We start from the raw sequence: 22544 nt of genomic DNA, 5'->3' as shown, positions 1-22544 counted from the left end.
CAGAGACACTTAAGGTGTATAAATACTCAAGGTGCCAAGCAGGGCCGGTTGAAGGTGTGGCTCAGGAGGAAGTGTGGTCCAATTCCGGAAGCTGACAGGCAGAGGCCAGCTAGAAAGCATGGTGTCAAGAAAGGAAGTGGGGGCATGAGATGGTGGCAGTGAAGAGTGTGGGAAAGAAGATTTGAAAGAGTAGTTCATTCAAAGCAAGGGCAGGAGGAATATAGGGTCAGAGCAAAGTGACTTAAAGTAGGAAGGGAAGAAATTGTTAGTTTCTTCTCCCGTTAGATTCACAAAATGTTTAGAGGTATGTGTACCCCTGTGTCCCCCCAGAAAAATGCACTGTGTGTATTGCACACACAGAAAGATAATAAAGATAGAGAATGCACTGATAATTAAAACATTTAAACAGCCATGCAAATATAGCAGGCTAATCAAAACACCTCCTATAAATAAGATTAAATGATCAACTTAGAAATATTAAGACAAACAATAGAAATGCAAGAATATACTCCAAATCATCAACAACAACAACAACATCCAAATATTCCATTACTTTGCAACCGACCAGCATTTGACAGAATTGTTTTGTAAATTAAAATACATCATTTGTTATCCTTTCCTACATGATCAACTACACAGAAATTAGTGGGACAGAAAATGAGTTGCCATGCATGCATGGGCAGGGACTGCAGAAGCTGAGGTTTGTGAAGTTATTTGAATTAACTAGCCACATCTTTGGCTGCAGGCAGCTAGCTTTAATAGGATCTGTGAGAAGTGCAGCTTCTGATCAGTCTGCTGACAGGTGATGGGATGGCAAGGAAAGAAGAGAACTTAACCCCATGAAAGTCTCAGCGAGTTTCCTCTGTTGTCATTGCAAAGTTACTCTAATGCCTAATAAGAGAAGGTACATCCTCTCTTATGCTCTGTGCATAATCTTTCCCCTGCACTTCTAGGGCAGCCTTCTGCAATGTTGGGTCACCAGTGGTTGTTGGACTACAACTCCCATCAACCCTCACCATTGGCTAAGCTGTCTGGGGATAATGGGAGCTGTAGTCCAACAACAACTGGGGATCCAAGATTGAACACTTCTCTTCTAGGGCAGCACTTACTGTCACAATTAAAAGTGATATGTTTGGGAATGACATGTACCCAACTAAACTTCCCTTCAGGGAGTTGAGCGTGGGTGGACTTTGCTCTCTCCTTGTGTCATATTGGGCTATATTGTGGTTGAATATGGAACTGGAATTAGGAACTGGAAGACCTGAGTTCAAATCCCTACTCAGCCATAAGGCTGGCTGAGTGACCTTGATTCACGGTCTCTCAGCCTAGCTTAACCCACAGGGTTGTTGTGAGGATAAAATGGGGAGGCAGAGTAGCATATATACACCATCTCAAGCTCTTTGAAGGAAAGGTACAATATAAATGTCACAATGCATAAAAATAACTATAAATACTTGGTCTCTGCTGGTAAGTACTTATTCCCCTGGTAAAGAGCTGTAGTGAATCCTCATTTGCATTTTGGATGATGTGCTTCTTTTGGTTTGCCTGTGTTGTTTATGAGGAGTACATGATTTGCATTCAGAAGATCTTAGGCTTAAAATTCCCCTTTTCTGCCTAAACAAAATCCCATCTGAGGAATTTGGCATTTGAGGGTGTCACTGTGAAGTTACCTGACCTGCACTTACTAAAATAAAAATAATTCCATTTTAACTGATGAACTAAAATGGAAAGTGACAGATTTACTAAAAGAAAATACCCATGCCACTGTGGGAGGAGGAAGGGAGACATAATTCCTTTATCTACCCAATTATAATATGCCTCTCTCTCCCCCCCCCCCACTAGGGTGCTATTGCCTCTGTACTCGGAGAAACACCCAGGTTTCTTATTGATCCACATCAGGCTAATTTGATCAGATCAGAGACTTTAAAATATATCAGAGACTTTAAAATATACTGTAGCCCTCTAGAATTAAATAAAGGTGGTCAAGACTATAGAGCAGTTTTCTATCTCCTTTTATTTGGGGGAAGAAAGAGAAGACTTTATCATTAAAGGATGTCTGCATCCACTGTAATTAATTCTTTAGGGCTGACTCAAAAGATAAAATGGTGGTGGATTTACATTTCCCTTGCATGCAGAAGGACTTTTGTTCAATTCCTGGTAAGGTCAGGTATGTCTGGGAAGTTTCTCTGCTTGAAAACTCTGAGGGCCTCTGCCAGTCAGAGTTGAAAATACTGAGCCACCGAAGTTTGGAAATTCTCATCATGCAAAAGCACCATGCAAAGCTCTTAATTGTAGAGAGGGAAATTTCAACCAGTAGATTAATCAACTAAAGGCTTTGATTAACTAGGCAAGGTTGCAATTTAAAGGAACAATTCCTTATTTTTTAGGTTACTCTGGGTCTTGTGTCTGACAGAAATAGGAAATGAGGAAAAAAGAGGGGAAATATTAGAGATGGCTTTTTAGAAAAACAACACCAAGAGTGTGGTAGGTTTTTTGCTATTTTGGTAAAAGGGCTAGCTTTTCTTCATTAAATTATTAGTTCTGCTGCTTCCTTCAGTAGCTCAGTCATACTGAGGTTTTAGTTACTTTCAAGTTTAAGTGAAATGGGCTGATTAGTCAAAAGGCAAACTATCAATGGAAAAAAATTATAATAGATTGCTGTCCCCAGTTATTTCTATTATTTAGACTGGCAATTATCAGCCGGAATGTAGACAAGACTGCCTCTTTGTTGTTATCATCAGTGACAGAATGTTTTCCATGGAATGCCTTTGTCCATATCTTCATTAATGAAATTAATGGGAAGCTATTTTCCTATGAGCTGCTTCTCACACCACCCATTAACTTACATGGGGGGGGGGGGGAGAGAGAGAGAAATCCCCATTCAAGATCGGCTCCCATTTGCTTCCTCTAGCAAAAGTCAAATTGTACTAAATTAAGAAAACAAACCTGTTTGTAAATGTTAATCTAATGGGCTGCTAAGCTCCCATGTGAAGTGAATGCGGCACCTTTGTATGGGCAGATTATATATTCTTCCTTGTTGGTGGGGGGGGGGGCACAATTGCTTTTGTTTAGTCTCCCATTTGAATAATACATTTGATTGCCATGGCAAAATGTAGCGGTGTGCGCACCCGCCTCTGAATAGTGCCTAATTAACGGGTGGTAACAAGGCAGGATTTGCCCTCTCTCCTTTCACCAGCGATCATATACATGACAGTCCCTTTATCTTCCTTCAAAATTGACTTGCTCTCCTGACCCTTAAGCGGCTCTTGTTTTGTGTGTTTACTCCTCTGATGTCTTTGCAAGCCTGCTAATTTTCGGTGGCACTTCGTAGCTGCTTGTAATTAACACATCGAACACTGAAGGAAGACTCCGGCTCGCAGATGCCTAATGGAGGAATGTTTTCTTCCAGTAATTATATGGCTTCGTTCTGAGCTATTTGCATTGACCTGCGAGGAATCCAAGGCATGCCTTTTCCCCCCCTGAGAACAAGTGTGTCTGTGCTCTGAGGTTATTTCAGTAGCAGAGAACAATACAAACATTAATGGGCCAAGAGAATGCAGCTCTGGAATTCTGGGGTCTGTTTCATTTATTTGGGAATAAGTGTACAGTGGTATGACTCCGCTAACCAAGAAATAGTACCTCAGGTTAAGAACTTTGCTTCAGGATGAGAACAGAAATCGTGCTCCGGCGGCGTGGCGGCAGCAGGAGGCCCCATTTGCTAACGTGGTGCTTCAGGTTAAGAACAGTTTCAAGTTAAGAACGGACCTCTGGAATGAATTAAGTACTTAACCCGAGGTACCACTGTATTACAAAGATGGGCCTCTAGATGTTGTTGGACTCTTACTCCCATCAACCCCAGACACCATGATTAATTGTCAGGGATTATGGGAGTTGGAGTCAAGCAACAACTACAACCCACCACTGATTTTGCAAGAGTCATGACATATGGAGCTTTTCAGTTTAGAGAAAAGGCAAGTAAAGAGGGGACAGTGTATAAAATTATGCATGGTTGTCGAGAAAGTGGATAGAAAAGTTTTTCTTCTGGGGGTTCTCTCGCTGTGAGAAGTGAAGTTACAGGGAACGAGGCAGAGGGCCTTCTCAGTAGTGGCGCCCGCCCTGTGGAACACCCTCCCATCAGATGTCAAAGAAATAAACAACTATCTGATGTTTAGAAGACATCTGAAGGCAGCCCTGGTTAGGGAAGTTTTTAATGACTGATGTTTTAATGTATTTTTAATCTTTTGTTGGAAGCCGCCCAGAGTGGCTGGGGAAACCCAGCCAGATGGGCGGAGTATAAGTAATATTATTATTGTTGTTGTTGTTGTTGTTTCTCCTTTGCATAACACTAGATCTTGGGGACATTCAAGAAAGCTGAATATTGGAAGATTCAGGACAGATGAAAGTCAGTACTTCTCATAGCACATAGGTAAACTATGGAATTCACTCACACAAGAAACTTTAAAAGAGTGTTAGACAAATTCTTGGAGGATAAAGCTATTAATGGCTACTAGCCAAAATGGCTATGTTCTACCTCCAGTGTTTGAGGCAATGTAACACTGTTGCTGGGAATCATAGGTGGAGATAATGGTGTTGCACTTAAGTCCTGCTTGTGGGTTCCCATGAGCACCTGGATGGCTGCTGTGAGAACAGGATGCTGGACTTGGCCTGATCCAACAGTGTTCTTTGCATGTTCATATGTTCATGTTTTTATCCCAGCCCAGAATTTTGTGGACACCCAAACTGTCTGTGGGCACCTCATGAACAAACCACAACCATGCCCACACCACAGCTTATTATGTTGGCTACAACAGAGTGCGTATTTCATGCCTACTGTCAGCAGGGGAAGAAGTTATGAGATGAGAACACATGGGCACCAAAGAGACATTGGTGCCTCCTGGTCTAAATCAATGTTGAATCCCTTGTCTGGTTGCACAGAGGAACGTGATTCAGGATAATAACCCCCTCAACAACCTTGCAAAAAAATCTGTTATTGTACACAAGCCCTTAAAATCAGCTCTAACAGCAGCTGTATTATTTCCAAACACAGAGGTACTTGTTGGGGGGGAGGGGCGGTTAAAGGTTCATGTGGAAATGAATAACCATATGTATATTTGCTCAGCCCTGGTCTAGTTAAGTGACTTCCCTATAAATGCCCCGTACCCCAAGAATGTTTTTCAAGCCTTGCCAAAATGTTTAAGATATTTACATCAGGAGGAACCTCTCAATTTCTATTGAATTAGAGAAAATCAAGTGACTAAATGGACTTGTGTGAAGTCCCCACGCAAGCATGATAAATTTTGCAAGCTTTATTGAAAACCCTTCAGGTTCTTTAGTGGCTTCAGATTTTCTAAGAAAGGATTTTCAAATGCCTGCCCCCCAAATTCCACTTGAGGTACAATCTACTGACTTCTTAAGTATGGACAGAAGCCCCCCACATTAAAACTCATTTAAATGCTCTTATAAGGGATTATTTGTCTGAGGAGGAACCTGCTCATTAGTTTCAAATTTTTGCTTTCAGGCACAATTTTGGTAGCAGTTCAATATTCCACTTAAAATGCACACAAAATAGAAAATCTGGTGTGTTGTTTGTTTGGAAGCAACAACAGCCTTGTAATGTATATATATAAACTTGCTAGGTGCAGATTGTTTAATCTTGCTAGTTTAAATAAACAAATTCCATGTTTGCATATTGCAAAAGTGAAAAACGAGTCCAACCACTCAAAACAGCCAGCAAGCAAGCAATTTGTGATGGTGAGGGCATTTGTCCAAAATGAAGTCTGTATTCTTTGGCGCCTTTATGTATGATTATTATTATTATTTTATTAGAATATGGTCTTGAGATTTTAAAGCTGTAATACACACTAGGACATGAGAAATAAGAGGAAGATTGGTAGCTAGAATGATCAACAGTGGGGCAGAAAAAGAACAGCTTTTTTTTTTTTTTGAAGGGGTTCAGCCTGGAATAGTAATGATAGAATTGTCTGAATCAATAACTCTCTTGTCGGCCCCACGTCTGATGTTCGAATCAGTCAGCCCTTTCCTGTGAGAGCTTTCCTGAGGAATATTGAATTATTTATTATTTGTATCTCCCCCACCCTTATCTTTCTGATGATTTTTTTTCTCTGTTCCTCTCCCCTGCCCCCCCCATCTTAGTAAAATTTGTTTTTTATGTTGTCAGGTTCAATGATGTCTCCGCTTTGATAAATAGCAGTAATTGGGTGTACTGCAGAAGTCATGTAAAAATGTATGACTTCAATTACATCTAGAACATTTCCCCCCTTTATATTGATCTTTCCCCTCCGTATGTAAGAGCTGTTTTTCCTCGCCTGCAGTGTTGAGGTTCCCCACCTTAAATAATAATAAAAAAGGGAATTATTATATGTTCATATGTTGGCATGCACTTTTGAACCCATTCATCTTTTAAAAAGTTGGGAGGCACCCATGCTAGTGCCTCAGATCAGTTCTGCCTGAACAGCAATTGAAAAATTAGTCATTCTGGAGAGAGAAATATTCATATTGTATTCCAGGCTGGATGATGGATCGCACAACTTAAAAATTCCATCTTCTCTCTATCCTTGTGTCTCCCATGCGAGATAATGAAATGGGGATGGAGCGGCCAATTAAGGGAATTGCTTTTCATTAATTGTTTTAATTCAAATGAGAAAGAGACATGGGTGACAAAAGTCACTTTAGTAAGGCTGAGTTCCGCTGGTGTTCTGTCTTCCCCATTCTTTGGGGCTGTGCTTTGAAATTTATTTCGCTCTGGTGCCTGCAGGAGAAATCCTTTGCTGGTGTGTTCATCGCTAGAACACTGAAGTGTACAGTGACTTTAAAAAAAATAAAAATCCCTGCTTTAGCCGAGTCGCAATTTAGGGAAGTGTCTGGGCCCATTCACTCACCCACTGCCTCTGACCCCATTTTTAATCACATATGATTTACTCCATGGGAACACCCAGATTTCTTGCAATATTCTTCACTCTGTGTGGTTATGATTATAAACCATCAAATGGATTTACAAAACTAGATTTGCACTGCATCCCAAAGGCACAACTCCACTTGATTAAGAAATGGGTGTCTGCGAATGTTTGGCCTGTGTTGATAACATTGCTAGAGTTATTTTGGGGCATTAAGAACTCAGCATAACAAATGCTCTTAAAAGCCATTCCTCCCTCCCCCTCTCCCTTGCTAAGAACCTTCTCCACCATCCCAGACTAAATCTGAAATGGCACATTTAAACCTTATAAGAGAAGAAACAAACAAAAAATAAAAATGCCCTGTTGACCTTAAAGACTGACAAATGTATTGTGGATTAAGCTTTGATAGAATAAAGCCCTATGTCAGATGCATGCTCTAGTAAGTTGGCAGGTATAATACAACACCCATACAGAGAGAAAGGGAATATGTAAACAGTGGGGTCAAAGAGGCAATGATACAGCATTTCTCTCTTTCAAAAACCCCAATGCGTGTAAGGTAAAAATAATTCATCCCCTTCCAACTAAAGAAACATTATTGTAGCAAGAAAGTTAGCATGTAAAGAAAAATTCCTTTCTGTTGTGCAAAACCCTAATCAAGACAGAGCCCAAATTCAAAAAGATGAAATTTGCTAACTGCTTTAAAAGGAGCTGGTTAACTTAGGCGTGAGTGAGTTGAATGGGGAAGTGGATATTCAGTAACTGAGAAACCTATGAAGTCTGCAGTTGTTACTCACTCGTGGTTTTCTTCTGTGGACCATTCCAATATTGGGAGCTCTGTCTGTAATAAGCAGGAAACCTACAACAAATGCAGCTTGTCCATATTTTCTGTGAAGGCAGGAATGTGTATTTGAACAAACTTCAAAACCGAGCTGCCTTTCATTTCAAATTTGAAGGCAGAAAAGACCAACAGCAGTACAAATAGTGTGTTGGGGAAGAGGGTTGTTTTGTAGAAATGTTTGCAGCATAGCGCTTCCAGTGTATTCATTTCCCCACCATGTAGAAAAGTGAATGTGTGTGTGTAGGGGATTGATGATCATTAAACTTTACTGGCCTTTCTAATAATTCCATTACACACACACACACACACACACACACACACACACACACACTTATGTTACTGGGTAAGAAACATAAGAAGAGCCTGCTGGATCAGGCCAACGAGCCATATAGTCCAGCATCGTGTTCTCACAGTGGCTAACCAGATGCCTCTATGGAACAGGCAGCAGCACCCTCAGAACTGGGTTTCAGTAAGGCAATGAGACTGGTGGACCACTGCCCCATTTGCCCTAACAGACCAGCATCCAATGCCTCTTAGACCCTCTTAGAGCCAGTGTGGTGTAGTGGTTAAGAGCAGTAGTCTTGTAATCTGGTGAACCGGGTTTGCGTCCCCGCTCCTCCACATGCAGCTGCTGGGTGACTTTGGTCTAGTCACACTTATTTGAAGTCTCTCAGCCTCACTCACCTCATGGAGTGTTTGTTGTGGGGGAGGAAGGGAAAGGAGAATGTTAGCCACTTTGAGACTCCTTCGGGTAGTGATGAAGTGGGATATCAGATCCAAACTACTATTCCTCCTCCGCCTCCGCCTCCTCCTCCTCTTCTTCTTCTTTTAGGATTGATCCCTTGGGTGTGCAGGCCTTTTTTAACTGGATCCTGCCCACTTCAATAACTTTCTTTTCCTGCAGCTTGCTAGACAGGATGATTCCCCCCTTTCCTTCTTCCATGTCCTGTTCCTGGGTGCCCCCCACCCTGCCATTTTCAGGGAAAGCCTCATTGCACAAGCAGAAGTCCTTGTGCTGGGTTTTTGCTGGCACGGCTCATTAGGTGAATCCTGCCCTTAGACTACAATGATTTCCAGGTTTCTGTGATTGTATTTATATAAGCCTCTGCTCTTTGTTGTTGCCTTTGTTGTCAGTATGGAAATTTTGCTCGGGGTTTAATTTGTTCTTTTACATATTTTGTGTCCTATCAAATATGGCTTATATTTACTATATTATGTTGAGCTGTGTGTGTTAAAAAAAGAATTCAGCTTTGCTTATTTCCCTAAGTTAATGACCTGGTTTTCTTTTATCTGATGAAGCTGTTTAATTACCTGATTGAGAAAAGGGAGGGGGAGGGAGAATCTTGATGAAGCTGATGGCTTTAAGATTTTATTTATTTATTTAAGACTGCAGATGCCCTCAGTGAAAAGATGCAGGAATTTATTTTAAACAACTTTTTCGAGTTTGAGGAGAATCATTGTAAATTAGTTTTACCCTGATCTATAGCCTTGTGGGGGTTTCAATCCGCAGTGTTCCCAGGTAGGGCTGGGAATACGCCCAGTCTGAACTCCCAGAGACTCTCTGCCAGTCAGAGTAAGCGGTACTGAGCTAGAAGCATCACTGATCTGACTTGATAAAAGGCAGTTTCCTATGTTCCTGTTCTCTGGTGCACTTAGAGAGGCAGAGGTGCCAGCTTCCCAGTGTAATCGAGGGGCCTGACGTGATGGCGCCTGACATTCTGGCATTGTGCTTGCAACGTTGTGAGGAGCCAGGGGGTGGAGCTGGACACCCTCTGAACATTGAGGGGGGACCAGCCCCCTCAAAACCAAACATCTGGGGGGTGAAGGAGCTTTTGGCCCCTAGGAGCTTGCTCTTATGTACAGCAGGTTCTATCCAACATTAGTCCTACTGAGAGTAAAACCCACTGAAACGCATGAACACAGCAAACTTAAGTTCATTCATTGTTAAGCATCTACTGTACTTTGAGTAGGCTCAATACTGGATGCAACTTGGCTCTTCTCTCTGCAGGAGATTCCCATTCACTTCAGTGGAGCTTGCTGGTCCTCGTGGGCAGCCATTTGTGGGGGCATAACTATTTCTTCAGTTGGGGTGAATGGGAAAGAGCTCTGATTGGGATGTTTGCTTAAATCGGGGTAGGCAACCTAAGGCCCAGGGGTCGGATGAGGCCCAATCACCTTCTCAATCCAGCCTGCAGATGGTCCGGGAATCAGCGTGTTTTTACATGAGTAGAATGTGTCCTTTTATTTAAAATGCATCTCTGTTTTATTTGTGGGGCGTGGCATAGGAATTTGTTCATATTTTTTCCCCAAAATATAATCCGGCCCACCACATGGTCTGAGGGATGGTGGACTGGCCCACGGCTGAAAAAGGTTGCTGACCCCTGGCTTAAATCACGACATTCATGCAGATTAAAGTAGAGCCCAAATGTTCTGCTGGGGAAATCCTGAGGGAATATTTAGCTGAAAATTAGTGTGTGTGCGAAGGGAAGTGATTAAAATTGTTCTGAAAATGGGAGACCGGAGTTGTGTGGAGTATAGACGGGCATGGGCGTAGCCAGGATTTTTGTTGGGAGGGCAGAACCAACATTCTGGTCAGTTAAGTATTTCTATTGTTTTACTTGATCTTGGGGAGGGGCAGCTACGCCCATGTAGACAGGGCACTCCTCTTTTCACAGCAGACTAAACCCATCCCAGACTTGCTTTCAGATTGGAAACTCCCAGTTATTTTATTGGAGCTAAGCTCCCAGTTATAAAATAGATTTTTCCCAAAGATGACCCATGGGTATCAGAGCAGACCTCAGATATCACCCACCACCCTACTATTTTAATAACAGTGTTCACCTAGGCTAACTATGCATGAATACACAGCATGGTTCTACTACAAAGATAAAATTGCACCAGAATTCCAGTGTTGTTTTGCTGGTGCTATCTGGAGCTATGTGCTTGAAAGCAAGCAGGACTGAGATACATTAGTCCAGTATCTCTTCTCCCCGCCTCCCCCCCAAATTTAACTGGCTTTCTTCCCAGTGGTTGTCTCTGAACATTACAATATCAAGAGCCAAGCAAGCAGAATCCCACAGTTAATCAAAGGTGGGAGATTGTTAACAGTAATTTATGACCTTATTTAAGCATGCTTCCTTAGTAATTAGTATTGGTTCTGTGCTGTCTATTTAATTAAAATATAACGTTCATCTGTTGTTCACCCACATGGTGTTCAGCAGAGGAACATGACCAAGTGCCAGGACAGTCTTTGCTCAAGCAACATGACCAGTGACATCAGCTGGACTGTTTTTGTCTGATTGAGGAGTGCAGGATGTGGTCCAAGAAAATTTTAATTGTGAAGTTCACTGAATGAGGAAGGCTTCTAATGGAGCTGTCAGCCTGTATATTTTGGTGGCATCAATACATTAGTGATACTTGCCCATTCTTTATTTACCAGACCTCGAGTCTACCTTTTGGGGTGCCAAGAGTGATCAATAAGGACATACAGACTAAACTCCTTATCACTGGCTGCTACACAAGCATTCTCTGTTCACTGTCCCACCATTGCAATAACCCGTTTTTGGGACACTTATCAAAAATCTCCTCTTCATTATCATTATAAACTATTTTGGTTTCCTTGAAGTTCCCAGGAACCTCTGGATCTAACCAAAGGAACATAGAAATATAAGAAACTGCCCTTTTTGAGTCAGATCCATATCATTGCTCCATCTAGCTAAGTACTGACTACATTGCTATACTGACATTACCAGTATAGCAAACCGAATGCTTCAATGAAGTTCAGAAGCAGGACAGGAGGATAATATGCTCCCATGGTCATCTACTTCCCAGAAACTGATAATATGAGACATTTCAGGTCTACACATAGAGCTTATATTTTGTTATCATGTCTTGTAGTATTTGATAGACTGGTTCCTTGGAGATTCCACCAAGTTACTTTATATGGATCTATGATAATGAAAACTGATGGGAGAAATGTTAAGACAAAATAAATGCACATTTTCAGAGGTCTTTTTCAACTGGGGTGTGTGTGAAATGTAAACATTTCTTTGTGATTCCTTGTATTCCCTGTCAAAATTGTGGAATTAACATGCATAATGTTAAGCTTTAAGATGGGTGTGAGAAACCTCTGCCCCTCCAGATGTTGCTGACCCACAGCCATCAACAGCTTCAGCAAGTATGGGCAATGACCAGGGATGATGAGAGTTGTAGTTCAGCAACATTTGAAGGGTCAAAAGTTCCCCACAACTGGTTTAAAAAGAGAAACCAAGCAAGTGAGGTCATACCTTTCTTGGAGTAGTTTAAGATGAAGGGTCAAAAGTTCCCCACAACTGGTTTAAAAAGAGAAACCATTATGTGCAGCAAGTGAGGTCATACCTTTCTTGGAGTAGTTTAAGATCAAAATTCTGGAATGGCCTTTTGAGTTTCATGACACTATTATTCAGGCATAGATGTTAGAGTCGATTTTTCAGAAAAGATATCAGGTCCTACCCCACTGCTGTCTGAAGGAGTTAAGAGGATTTGGCATGTGATGAAGCTGTCTAACCATGCAAATGTAAGGGAGGCATGTCACATAAACTGATTAATTTACTGAAGATTGGTCATTACTTGCACATTAATGGAATGATGTAAAACCACATCCAGCTTTGTGCTCTAATGTTTCCAGTAAGAGAAAATGGGTCCATTCGGCAGCTGTGTGATTTATCTGCAGGATTGTGTATGAAACCCTAGTGATATGAAATATGTGGCATGCAGCCAGGCTGATGTTCATCTGGTAAAGTTGAGAATATTCTTTAAAAAGCAATGTATCTGGAATGACTTGAGGGTCTACCTTCCCCCCACCCCCTGCCAGGTAAGGAAGCTTTGCTTGAAAGGTTTGCAGTTTCATGAATGGCTGACTGAGAAGTTGGAAAGTATTGTTTTTTGAATAACAAGTCTAGTTTGAGCATCACTAGCTTCTATCCTTGTGTCACTGAGACTCAGAATTGTCTTTCCCACCAGCGATTGCCTGTTAAGGAACCATAAGCAGCAACACACACACACACACACACACACACACACAACCCCTATTGTTTTAGATTTTCTTTCATATCATGTAGGTGTCTATGCCACGCCACCCACACAGTAAAGCAAGTGAGCTGTGAAATATATTCATTGTTAGAGTACAGGGGAAATGGAGGCAAGCAATCGGCAGTAATAATGTAAGACAGCAAAGGGAGGCTGCCAGCATTAGCTGCTTTATTTGGGTTGCCTTTTTCATTATAGGTTCGGGAAATAGGCTGCAATTCGATTATGCTATGATTTGGGGAGGGGGGGACTGCTGTGGAATTGCTTGCCGCGCGCTGACCCTGTCACGGGAGGATCAAATGACGAGTCAGCTCAAATAAAGTTTAGAGTGCATTAACTGGACTGAGCATTCTCTTCCCTGGGAATGTGACTCTCCTCCCCCCTCCCCCTCCTTTCTCCTCCTCCTCCTCTTCTTCATTTCCCTGGGTTTTGTAACTGCTTTTCGTAGATATTTGTACCTTAAGGCAAGAAAGAAAGGAAGGAGAGGGGGAAAAAAAGAAGTGGAGGAAGGAAAGATTGGCTAAGATGTATCGGAATGAACATCGGCAGCCAATGAGATCCTCTCCCCCCCCCCCCCATGTTCGGATTGCGGCTTCTCTGTGGCTTGGGAAAGTAGCAGCATGATTAATAACAGTGAGAGAGCTGCCTGTTGGATTATTAATTTTCCATCTCTTCCCCCTCTTCCTTCTCCTCTTGCACATCCCCCTGATGCTTTGCCTTTAAAAAAAAAAGGAAAGGAAAGGAGGGGGGGTGGAAGCATCGTAGTTGGGGTGGTTATTTTGTATATATATATCTCAATATATATATATTTTTAAAAACTGACCAGGAGCTTCTTGCTAGCTACTAACAAACTCTGGGCTATCCAACCCTGCAAAGGGGCCTCCATCTCAGTGGGGTGAGTGCCTGTACAATTAAAGAGTGAGCGAGAGATTCTTATGTATAATGGGAGGAGGGGGGAGATTTAAAAAAAAAAAAAAACACGAGAAGGAAGAATGAAGGGAGCGAAAATCAAAGCACAAGGGCAGCCTTCGTCTCTAATCTCACTTAGCTCTTTAACTCCTGGAAATACAGTTCAGGCTGAGCCGGAAAGTGAGAAAAGAGCAACGTGGATGGGCAGCCATCCCACATGGTATTGGGGTGGGGGCAAACAATCTTGTTTCTGCTTTCCAAACTAATTCAAATTGGCCCCTTTGAAGCCTTGATTGCCTAGAGAGGTTGCAAATTGATAGTAAATGGGAGTTAATGATAGGTAATGAAACAAGCGGTGCAATTTTTTCTTTCTTTCTCTTTTTTCCCTCCCCCCCCCCGCCCCCCGCTTCTTCTCCTTGCTAGCTGAAAAATCATTATCTTGGTATTTGGTGGGAGAGCATTTCATTGTTGAACTGGAATCCTCTTGCCTAGCGCTTGTGCCTGTTCTTAATCATGACGGCGGTATGATATCAGATAATGGCAAATGCTCAGCGATGCTGGAAGTGTGGAGGTCTTGTGCCAAGTGGCTTCTGGTTTGCGCCGTTCTGCTTACCAAGGGGGTGGTAATATCATTTATAGCCTGTATGTCATCTCCTCGGGTCTGTCTTTTGATTCGTTGACCGGGTCATGTGTCCAGCTGGTATAAAAGAAAGAGGTTTGGTTTGATTTTCAGGTGGGTGGAGTGTGGGCTAATATCATTTTCCTTTCGAGATTCACAACTTAACAGAGTTTCTGAGAGAGTGATAATGCATTTAGAAGCGAGACATATTTGCATGTTTAATTTATTGTTTTTCAGATATAGATAGATAGGTATAGATATATATACTTTACCCTTTAAACTAAATAAAGCTGTATGTGTATTGATAATAGCAATTATTATTTTAAAAACAAAAACATATAAATAATTTCCATTAATAGATACTGTGTTAATCGAAACAATGTTCATGTTTGTGTTGCTATTAATTAAGCCAAGTTTGTGGTTGATTTTGTATTTTTTATTTCTTTGGGGTGTTCGGAGTAAGCTTTGGAAAAAGTGAATCGTTTCATTCTTTGCCCAGGCAGTGAATAAAGAGAGCAAAATGTATGGTTTTTCTTCCCCAATCTCAAAAGTTAGATCACTTCCATTTTATCACGGCTTGTTTAGGTCTTGCAATTTAAGCCAAGCAATCTTCACAGTCAGAGAAATGTGGATGCATTCTTAACCTAAGAGACCTGGTGTACATTAGAGGACTGATTTGCATGGAGAGGTTTATTTCTGCTGTAAATCTACCACCAATCTCTTTTAGGGAGTAGCAGCTCTGCAGAAAGATCCGGTTACCTCCTTGTATTTTTAAAATCTCTTTTGAGTTAAATGCATAATTCGAGGCTGGGTGTGCCCTCCTTTTGGGACGGTAGTTTCGCAGATAATAAGGTCTTGTGATGGCAGACAGGATGTCATACTTAATTTCCATTTAATCTTCAGAAGGAACTCTTCCTAGGATGGAGTGATTCTCCCCACCCGAGTGGCGTTCCCCAAAGAAATTGTTATAATGCAATTAGGAAGATGGCAATGGCAGTCCCAGTTTCAAAAATATGCAGGATGCCTTGAATATTTGTATAGGGTGTTGAGATTATGAGTGCATTGTTAGTAAGATTTGTCATTGATTGATTGCTGGCCACTGGTGGGTCTCTTTTGCTTCTGCCGCTCGTTTTCTGAAATGTTAGCAACATGACGTTTTGAGATGTGAATACTTTTCAAGGCTAAATGGAACAAATGAGGTCCCCCCCCCTTGCAAAAAAAATCATAATAGACCAATAATTTTGTTGCATTTTGTGTTGCATTTTGCTGTAACTGTTCATGATTTAATTGCTGTCATGCGGTGACAAAATATATTGGTGGTGGTGGTGGGGATGCAAGAAAGCCTTCTATAACTGGTGCAGTTTTCTTTTGACGCTGGTTTCTGTCGAGTGTAATCCTTTTCTCTGGTCTTGCTAAGTAAGCGAATGATGACTGTATAGTAAAAACGTTGCTGCGTTGTGACAATTAGTTACTGTAATATCGGCTTTGATAACTGCTTGTGCAAAAGAGGATGGTCTGTGTTTCTAGTACAATTTAAATGGGGTCATTAATTTATTTTGTGTGTGTGTTCTGTCTTTTCTTTTTGCGTAGTAAAAAATTAGGTCATGCAGAATTCAGAGATCTGATTATTTCATTTCTTCAGTGAAACCAATTGTTTTAGTACTGCATAGATGAAATGCTCACATTCTGATCACTTAAATTAGATCATTTCTTTGGTTAATTGGCATTCTCTTTCTCCCTCCCTCCCCCACAATTATAGATTTATTAAATGATATATACTAACACTTGTAATCTAGATTGAAACTTCAAAGCTAATTCAGCAAGGGGGAAATCGGGAAGTTAAATTAATTTGTCATTGGGGGTAGGGATGGGGATGGGACTTAGCTGGAAAAGACTGTGATGACAAAACCTGATTTTTATTTCTCTTCTCTGTCTTTATTGGTTGAAGCTTCAAAAACATCAACAAAACCTGTATTATATTAACATTTTTTCCGTCTGCCCCCCCCAAAAAAGATGAAGGAAAATATCATAATTCATCATGTTGTGGGCTAGAACTATGTATAATAATGCCTATCTAAGCATTGGTGGGATCAGTTTTTCTTACCTACTCTTTATATTTTTCGATTTGATTAAAGTTTCACCTTCTGCAGTTATAGGAACTTTCAGATATGTTATCTAGGGTTATAACTCATAGAATCACCAAGTCTCAGGATCAAATCTGGAGTTTCCCAGGTTTGGTATGAGTGTATGGGGGGGGATCAAAATCTCATAGAGAGCGACCCAAATCAAGGGGGCAGGATATTATTTCTTTGTCATTTGAAAAGCTTTTGCAATGACCTCTCCTCCATGCCCAGCAGACTTCCAGAGCCTAGGTTTGATTTTTTCTCTCTCTCTCCCCCTCTATTGGAATCGGTCCCCTCATGTCCCGCCAGGTTCCACACACTAATCTGCCATGCTCCACCTCATAAAATCCCAGGAGACATGGCAATGGTACTAAATGCTACTGTACATGGGGCTGCCTCTGAAGGTGGTTCAGAACCTCCAGCTGGTGCAGAATTCAGGCTGCTCACTGGGTCAAGACGCTTTAAGCATATAACGTCAATCCTGGCCCGACTACACTGGGTGCCATTTAGTTTCAAGGCCCAATACAAAGTGCTGTTTTTTTAATCTATAAAGCCCTAAACAGCCTGGGCTCAGTATACCTGAAGGAGTGTCTCCACCCCCATCGTTCAGCCTGGATACAGAAGTCCAGCTCTGAGGTCCTTCTGGCGGTTCCCTCACTGCGAGAAGTGAGGTTATAGGAAACCAGGCAGAGGGCCTTCTCGGTAGTGGCACCTGCCCTGTGGAACGCCCTCCCACCAGATGTCAAGGAAATAAACAATTACAGTGGTACCTTGGGTTAAGAACTTAATTCATTCTGGAGGTCTGTTCTTAACCTGAAACTGTTCTTAACCTGAGGTACCACTTTAGCTAATGGGGCCTCCCGCTGCCGCCGTGCCGCCACAGCACGATTTCTAGTCTATCCTGAAACAAAGTTCTTAACCGAAGGTACTATTTCTGGGTTAGCGGAGTCTGTAGCCTGAAGCGTCTGTAACCCGAGGTACCACTGTATCTGACTTTTAGAAGACATCTGAAGGCAGCCATGTTTAGAGAAGTTTTTAATGACTGATGTTTTAGTGTGTTTTTAATATTCTGTTGTGAACCGCCCAGAGTGAGTGGGGAAACCCAGCCAGATGGGTGGGGTATAAATATGAACCAACTTGAACCCTGCAATCACCATCTGAGGTCCTTCTTCTTGTTCTTCCTTCATGTGAGGTCCAGAGGGCAGCTGCACGAGAACTAACATTTTCTGTGGTGGCCCCTCGTTTGTGGAATGCTCTCTCCAGGGAAGCATGCCTGGTGCCTTTATTGCATATTGTTAGGTGGCTGTTAATCAATCTACAGCCTTCTAAAGCCAAGGGGTATTGTCTCCCCACTCCTTTTGCTATTATTATGCATGTTGTGTTTCATGTCGTAAACTGCCCTGTGGCCTTCTGGTGAAGGACAGTATAGAAATTTAATTAATTGATTTATGATGGTGATGGTCATTATAACTTCATATGAGATTGCATTTCACTCTGTCTGATTTATCTCTATTCTCACATTTGAATGACTCTATTTTTATTTTTGGCTATTCCTGTATTGCGGATACATATTAAATTCATCAAAAATAAAGGTGTATAAAAGGATGATTGATACTTCTATCTCTGCCCCCCTCCAATAAGATGAACAAAAACAGAACCCCAATTATTTAGATTTGCTGAGCCACAAGCAAGGAAAGCTACATCTGTCAGTTTTGTTCCTCTCAGTTTCTCATTTTTCCAACCTTAAATTCACTTATCTTCAATTCCACATCAGTTTGTGAATGTCTTTTTTTTAAAGCCCTTGAGAAAAAATAATCAGCTTTTTAGTGCAATTTAATTTTAATATACACAATTTTGTATGCAATTTTCCTAAGACATACATTTTTGCAAAGCAATTTCACCTTACGTAATATATAGTTGAATGTTATTTTCATCAATATATGCAGCATTGAATATCATAGAATCATAGAATCGCAGAGTTGGAAGAGACCCTGAGGATCATGTAGTCCAACTGCAGGAATACGCAGTTGCCCCATATGGGGATCGAACCTGCAGTCTTGGCATTGTCAGCACCATGCTCTAACTAACTGAGCTATCCAGGCATATATGCGTTTGTAGGCAAATCTGACCTATTTTTTTTTATTTAAAAAAATTGCTTGGCTTCAATAATTTTGAGAAAGTGAAATATGTAGCTCCATCTTTAAATGCAAACTGAATCAATTCCTCCCCCCATCTCTAGCCACATGCCTACCCTGAGGCTGGGTTGCCAACTGACCTCAAAACTACTGTGAGCGAGTAGACAAACAGCAAATGGTGTTACCCAAAGTGTCAATATGCATTACAGAATTATCAACTTCATCGCAACTAATCAGCAAAGAGCACAGTAAATGGTCTGAAGCGTAAAATGAGAATGTTTCTCTGGAATCTTTCTGAAACGGAACTTGATGCACCAGTTCTGGAAGGGGACTTTCCGATACATGTCACAATGCTGGCATGAAGTTGGTTTCAAAATGAAACAACTCAACAAATGCTAGGAAATTAGCAGGAATTCACATGCTGTGGAGCTGCCTCAGATGATAGCAAGACGCCTTTTACCAAGTTAGACCGTTGATCCATTTAACACAGTGTTGTCAACACTGACTGGCAGTTTCAATGATAATAAAACAACCACCCCCTCTGACTGGCAGTGGCTACCCAGGATTTCAGAAAGGAAATGCCCTACATGGAAGTGCAAGGGATTGAACCTGGGTCTTTCTGCATGCAAAGCAGATGCTCTTCCACTAAGCTGTGGTCCTTCTGCTTATCTCCCTGCCCCCACCCCAACAGCACTCCCCATCATGCTTCTGAGGAATGCTACCTTGTGGAGCGTTATGGGGAAATTAAATTGCAGCTAGGCCCATTAGTCTGCTATGTTGCACCTGGCATCATCAGATAAGTGCACCAGGATGCACCAATGGGTACATGGGCCTATAATATGGTTCTCTGGCTAGGCCATCCTTTGATCTGGAGCTTGCCCTTCCTTAGAGACTAAGTGGGGGAGATATGAATTGGCCTTAGTCCTCCATCTCTAATATTGTAATAACAGATGCTGCCTACCTACCTAACATGCCATGATGAGGACTGCTACCTGAGATGGTTCCTTGCCCTCTATTATTCCATACTGATGAAGGTCCTACTTCACCTTATACATGCTGTATTCATTTACTCAAAAAAAAACCCCAAACCCCTGTCTCCACACATCAGACTGTTTCTGCATTAATCTGCCATTTTTATTTATTTATTATTAAAAACTAATTCACATTTAAATAACATTTTATCTCGGCATACAGATTTCTAGACCGGTTTTATCTCAAAATAGCATTTTAAAATGGATTTTGATACTTCTTCTTTATTTCTTTTCCTTTTTATTTGAGCCGAGCATCACATTGCTGCATTGGGAGAGGTACAGAATCTGATGCATATCTCTCTTCTGATCCATGCATTAAAACCTGAAAGGTGCAGATCAGTTCACTTCTTGGAATTTGCAAATATTGGATTTCTGAAGCATCCCTATCAAAGTCAATATAAAAGCCCTTCCAGTTACCAGCCACACTGACTGCCACTTAAGACAGTCTTTTTGAATCTAAGGTAGTTTTAGCCTAATCAAGCCATTTTAAAATGGCTTAAATTTAAAGGCAAGTCACTTTAAAGTATTTTCAGATTGAGCAGCAGGGATGGACCTTAGTCTTTCAAATTTCGGAGGTGCCCTTTAGGAGCACCTTTGGCCTTCCATTCTGATTAATTCACTACTACATCATAGCTGCAGCACCCTCTAGGGTCAGTGCCCAGCAGGGCTGTGTTAAGCATACGTGGCACCGGGGTGCAAAGATGCGCTCGGCACCCCCCCAGGTTGCCCAGTCCCAGGCGCGCAGGAGGGCAAAGTCAGCCGGCCGCCACAGCGTCTCGCTGGCTCGGTCGCCCCCAAACTCACGGTGCAGAGCCACCTGCAGCAGACGAGCCTGCTGTGGCACTCTGACCAATGGGTGGGCTCTTCCCTGGACTCAGCACTCAGGCCCTGGACTCTTGGCCTGGCGCCCCTGAGAGCCCAGCACCCAGGTGCCCTGCACCCTTAGCACCTATGGGGAAGATGGCCCTGTTGCCCAGTGTGGTGGAACCTTTGTATCGCCCCCTAATTCCGTCTCAGTGAGCAGTGCTCCAATTATCACTCTTACAGGGCAATCCTATACACAAGAAGCTGATGTAAAATTATGTTAAGCCAGGGTAAAGTATGCCAGTTCCAAACTCTGTTTTGGATCAGGGCTTAGCCAGCTTAAGCTTAACACAAGGAAAACCAGCCTGTAAATAGTGTTTGAGTTACACCATCCTTTTTTGCCAGTTTAAGTTCACCAGAATAATCTGTAGAATTTGCTACGATTGGGCCGCTTCAAAATGCAATTGCATCACTCTGCGAATTGCTGGTCTTAACCACAACAGTGAATTTTTGCTCCCAGTGATTTCATTGGAAGTGAGTTAAAGCACAAGCTGAACTCTTCTGTTGAAAATGATGGGACTCAAAAGTGCCTGCGTGAATGGATCATGTACATAACTCCACTGTTGGAGGCAGTATTCCTTTGTAAATGAGCTGCTGAGAAGCACAAATGGGGAGAGTGCTACTGTGACGAGGTTCTGCTTGTGTACTTCCCATAGGCATCTGACTGGTCACTTATATGAGAACATGATGCTGGACTGGATGAGCTTTGGCCTGATCCAGCAGGGATCTTATTACGGTTTCATAATGTTAGACCCAACATCACCATTGTGTTCTTTTTTTGCTCAGCATGAATTGACTAGTTGTCTGGAATGGGGATGAGGATTATGATTGTCATCAATGTTCATGGTGATTTCCAGAGTGCTGAGGGCTTGTGGAATCTACTTGCCATCATCATCTCCTCCTCCTCCTCCTCCTCCTCCTCCTCCTCCTCCTCCTCCTCCTCTGAGATCTTACCAACCAAAAGCTGCTGCAAAAGAAACATTTAGGAATTCTGAGCCCAGCAATTTGCATTGAGTAGCTTAACTGTGCCACATAAATTCTACATAAATCCCCTCCATATCACTCCAAGCTTTTTATTTTATTTTTCAATGGTATAGCTTAGGATAGGGAAAGAGGAATTTTGTTACTGCTACTGTTAAATAATTGGGAGTTAGAAATCATTGCTGATTGTCTGCAAATCACTCAGACATCTACCAATAGTTTTAAATCTACCTTATGTCCACCCCTGATTAATAGGATAAAAACATGAGAACAAATCCCTCCCTGCTTCGAGGACAGAGGAAGCCAATAGCTGTGCTCTGCCTCTGCTGTTGAAGGCAGTGTGAAACTTTATTCCAGTTTATTGGAACCACAAGTGGGGAGCATACTGTTGCACTCAGGCTTCCCAGATTTCCAGAGGCATTTGGTTGACACTGTGAGGCCAGGATGCTGGAGGTGATATGTGCAGGGTCCGATCCATAACAGGGCTCTTATGCTTTTAAAAACATTCATTGACATCTGCTATCTGGTCAGGCAGTTTTAGGAAGAGGGTGGAAGGGAAACAGGCAGATAAGCATGTTCACCCCTAATATCACCGCCAAAACCAGGACAAAAGACAGGGAGTGATTTACTAATGTTTTAAACTGAAAAAATCAGGGCATGTGGAGCCCCATGGGAGGTGTACCAATGGCAGGATTATTTGAGTGTATTGTAGCCTGCCTAGTGTTCCACCTCCCCCTTCTTTCCCTCTGCACCTATGCTGTGTCCACACTCCAAAAGATTGCACTTAGCAAATCCTAAAGCTCTTAAGGAAGCAATTACAGTCATGATCGCTCACAAATGGAGCCTTTTTTCTGCTTGACACTGATCCTGTGATAGTCTCCCCACTTAATCCTCACTAGCAATTTGCCTATAGTTGTCGCTAACAGGAGGTGATTAGAGGGGAGTTTCTATTTCCCTTTTTACTTCTGTTGTACTGGTGTGTTAGACAGAGGCTAGTGAATCAAAGCTGTTTTCCTATTAACTCAACACCTCCTAATGTGCTAGGCCCACTTTTATCTAATAA

At 42.0% G+C, this 22544-nt stretch overlaps 1 protein-coding gene across 36 annotated transcripts in view; it reads left to right on the top strand.

Annotated features, from left to right (window-relative positions):
• RBFOX1 (RNA binding fox-1 homolog 1) overlaps positions 1 to 22544 on the top strand; it is a 1459852-nt gene that overhangs the window by 1215798 nt on the left and 221510 nt on the right. The window contains exon 1 of one of the 36 annotated variants that reach the window (XM_083710887.1): positions 13928 to 13948. The exons of the other annotated variants lie outside the window; for them this stretch is intronic. Coding sequence (XP_083567013.1) covers positions 13946 to 13948 — 3 coding nt within the window. The 5' untranslated portion in view covers positions 13928 to 13945. Of the gene's footprint in view, positions 1 to 13927; positions 13949 to 22544 lie in introns of those variants that run through there. 36 annotated transcript variants of the gene reach the window in all.

This window comes from Podarcis gaigeae (genome assembly GCF_964106915.1).
Source record: "Podarcis gaigeae genome assembly, chromosome: 14".
Lineage (NCBI taxonomy): Eukaryota > Metazoa > Chordata > Lepidosauria > Squamata > Lacertidae > Podarcis > Podarcis gaigeae.
This window is presented reverse-complemented; position numbering and strand designations above follow the sequence as displayed.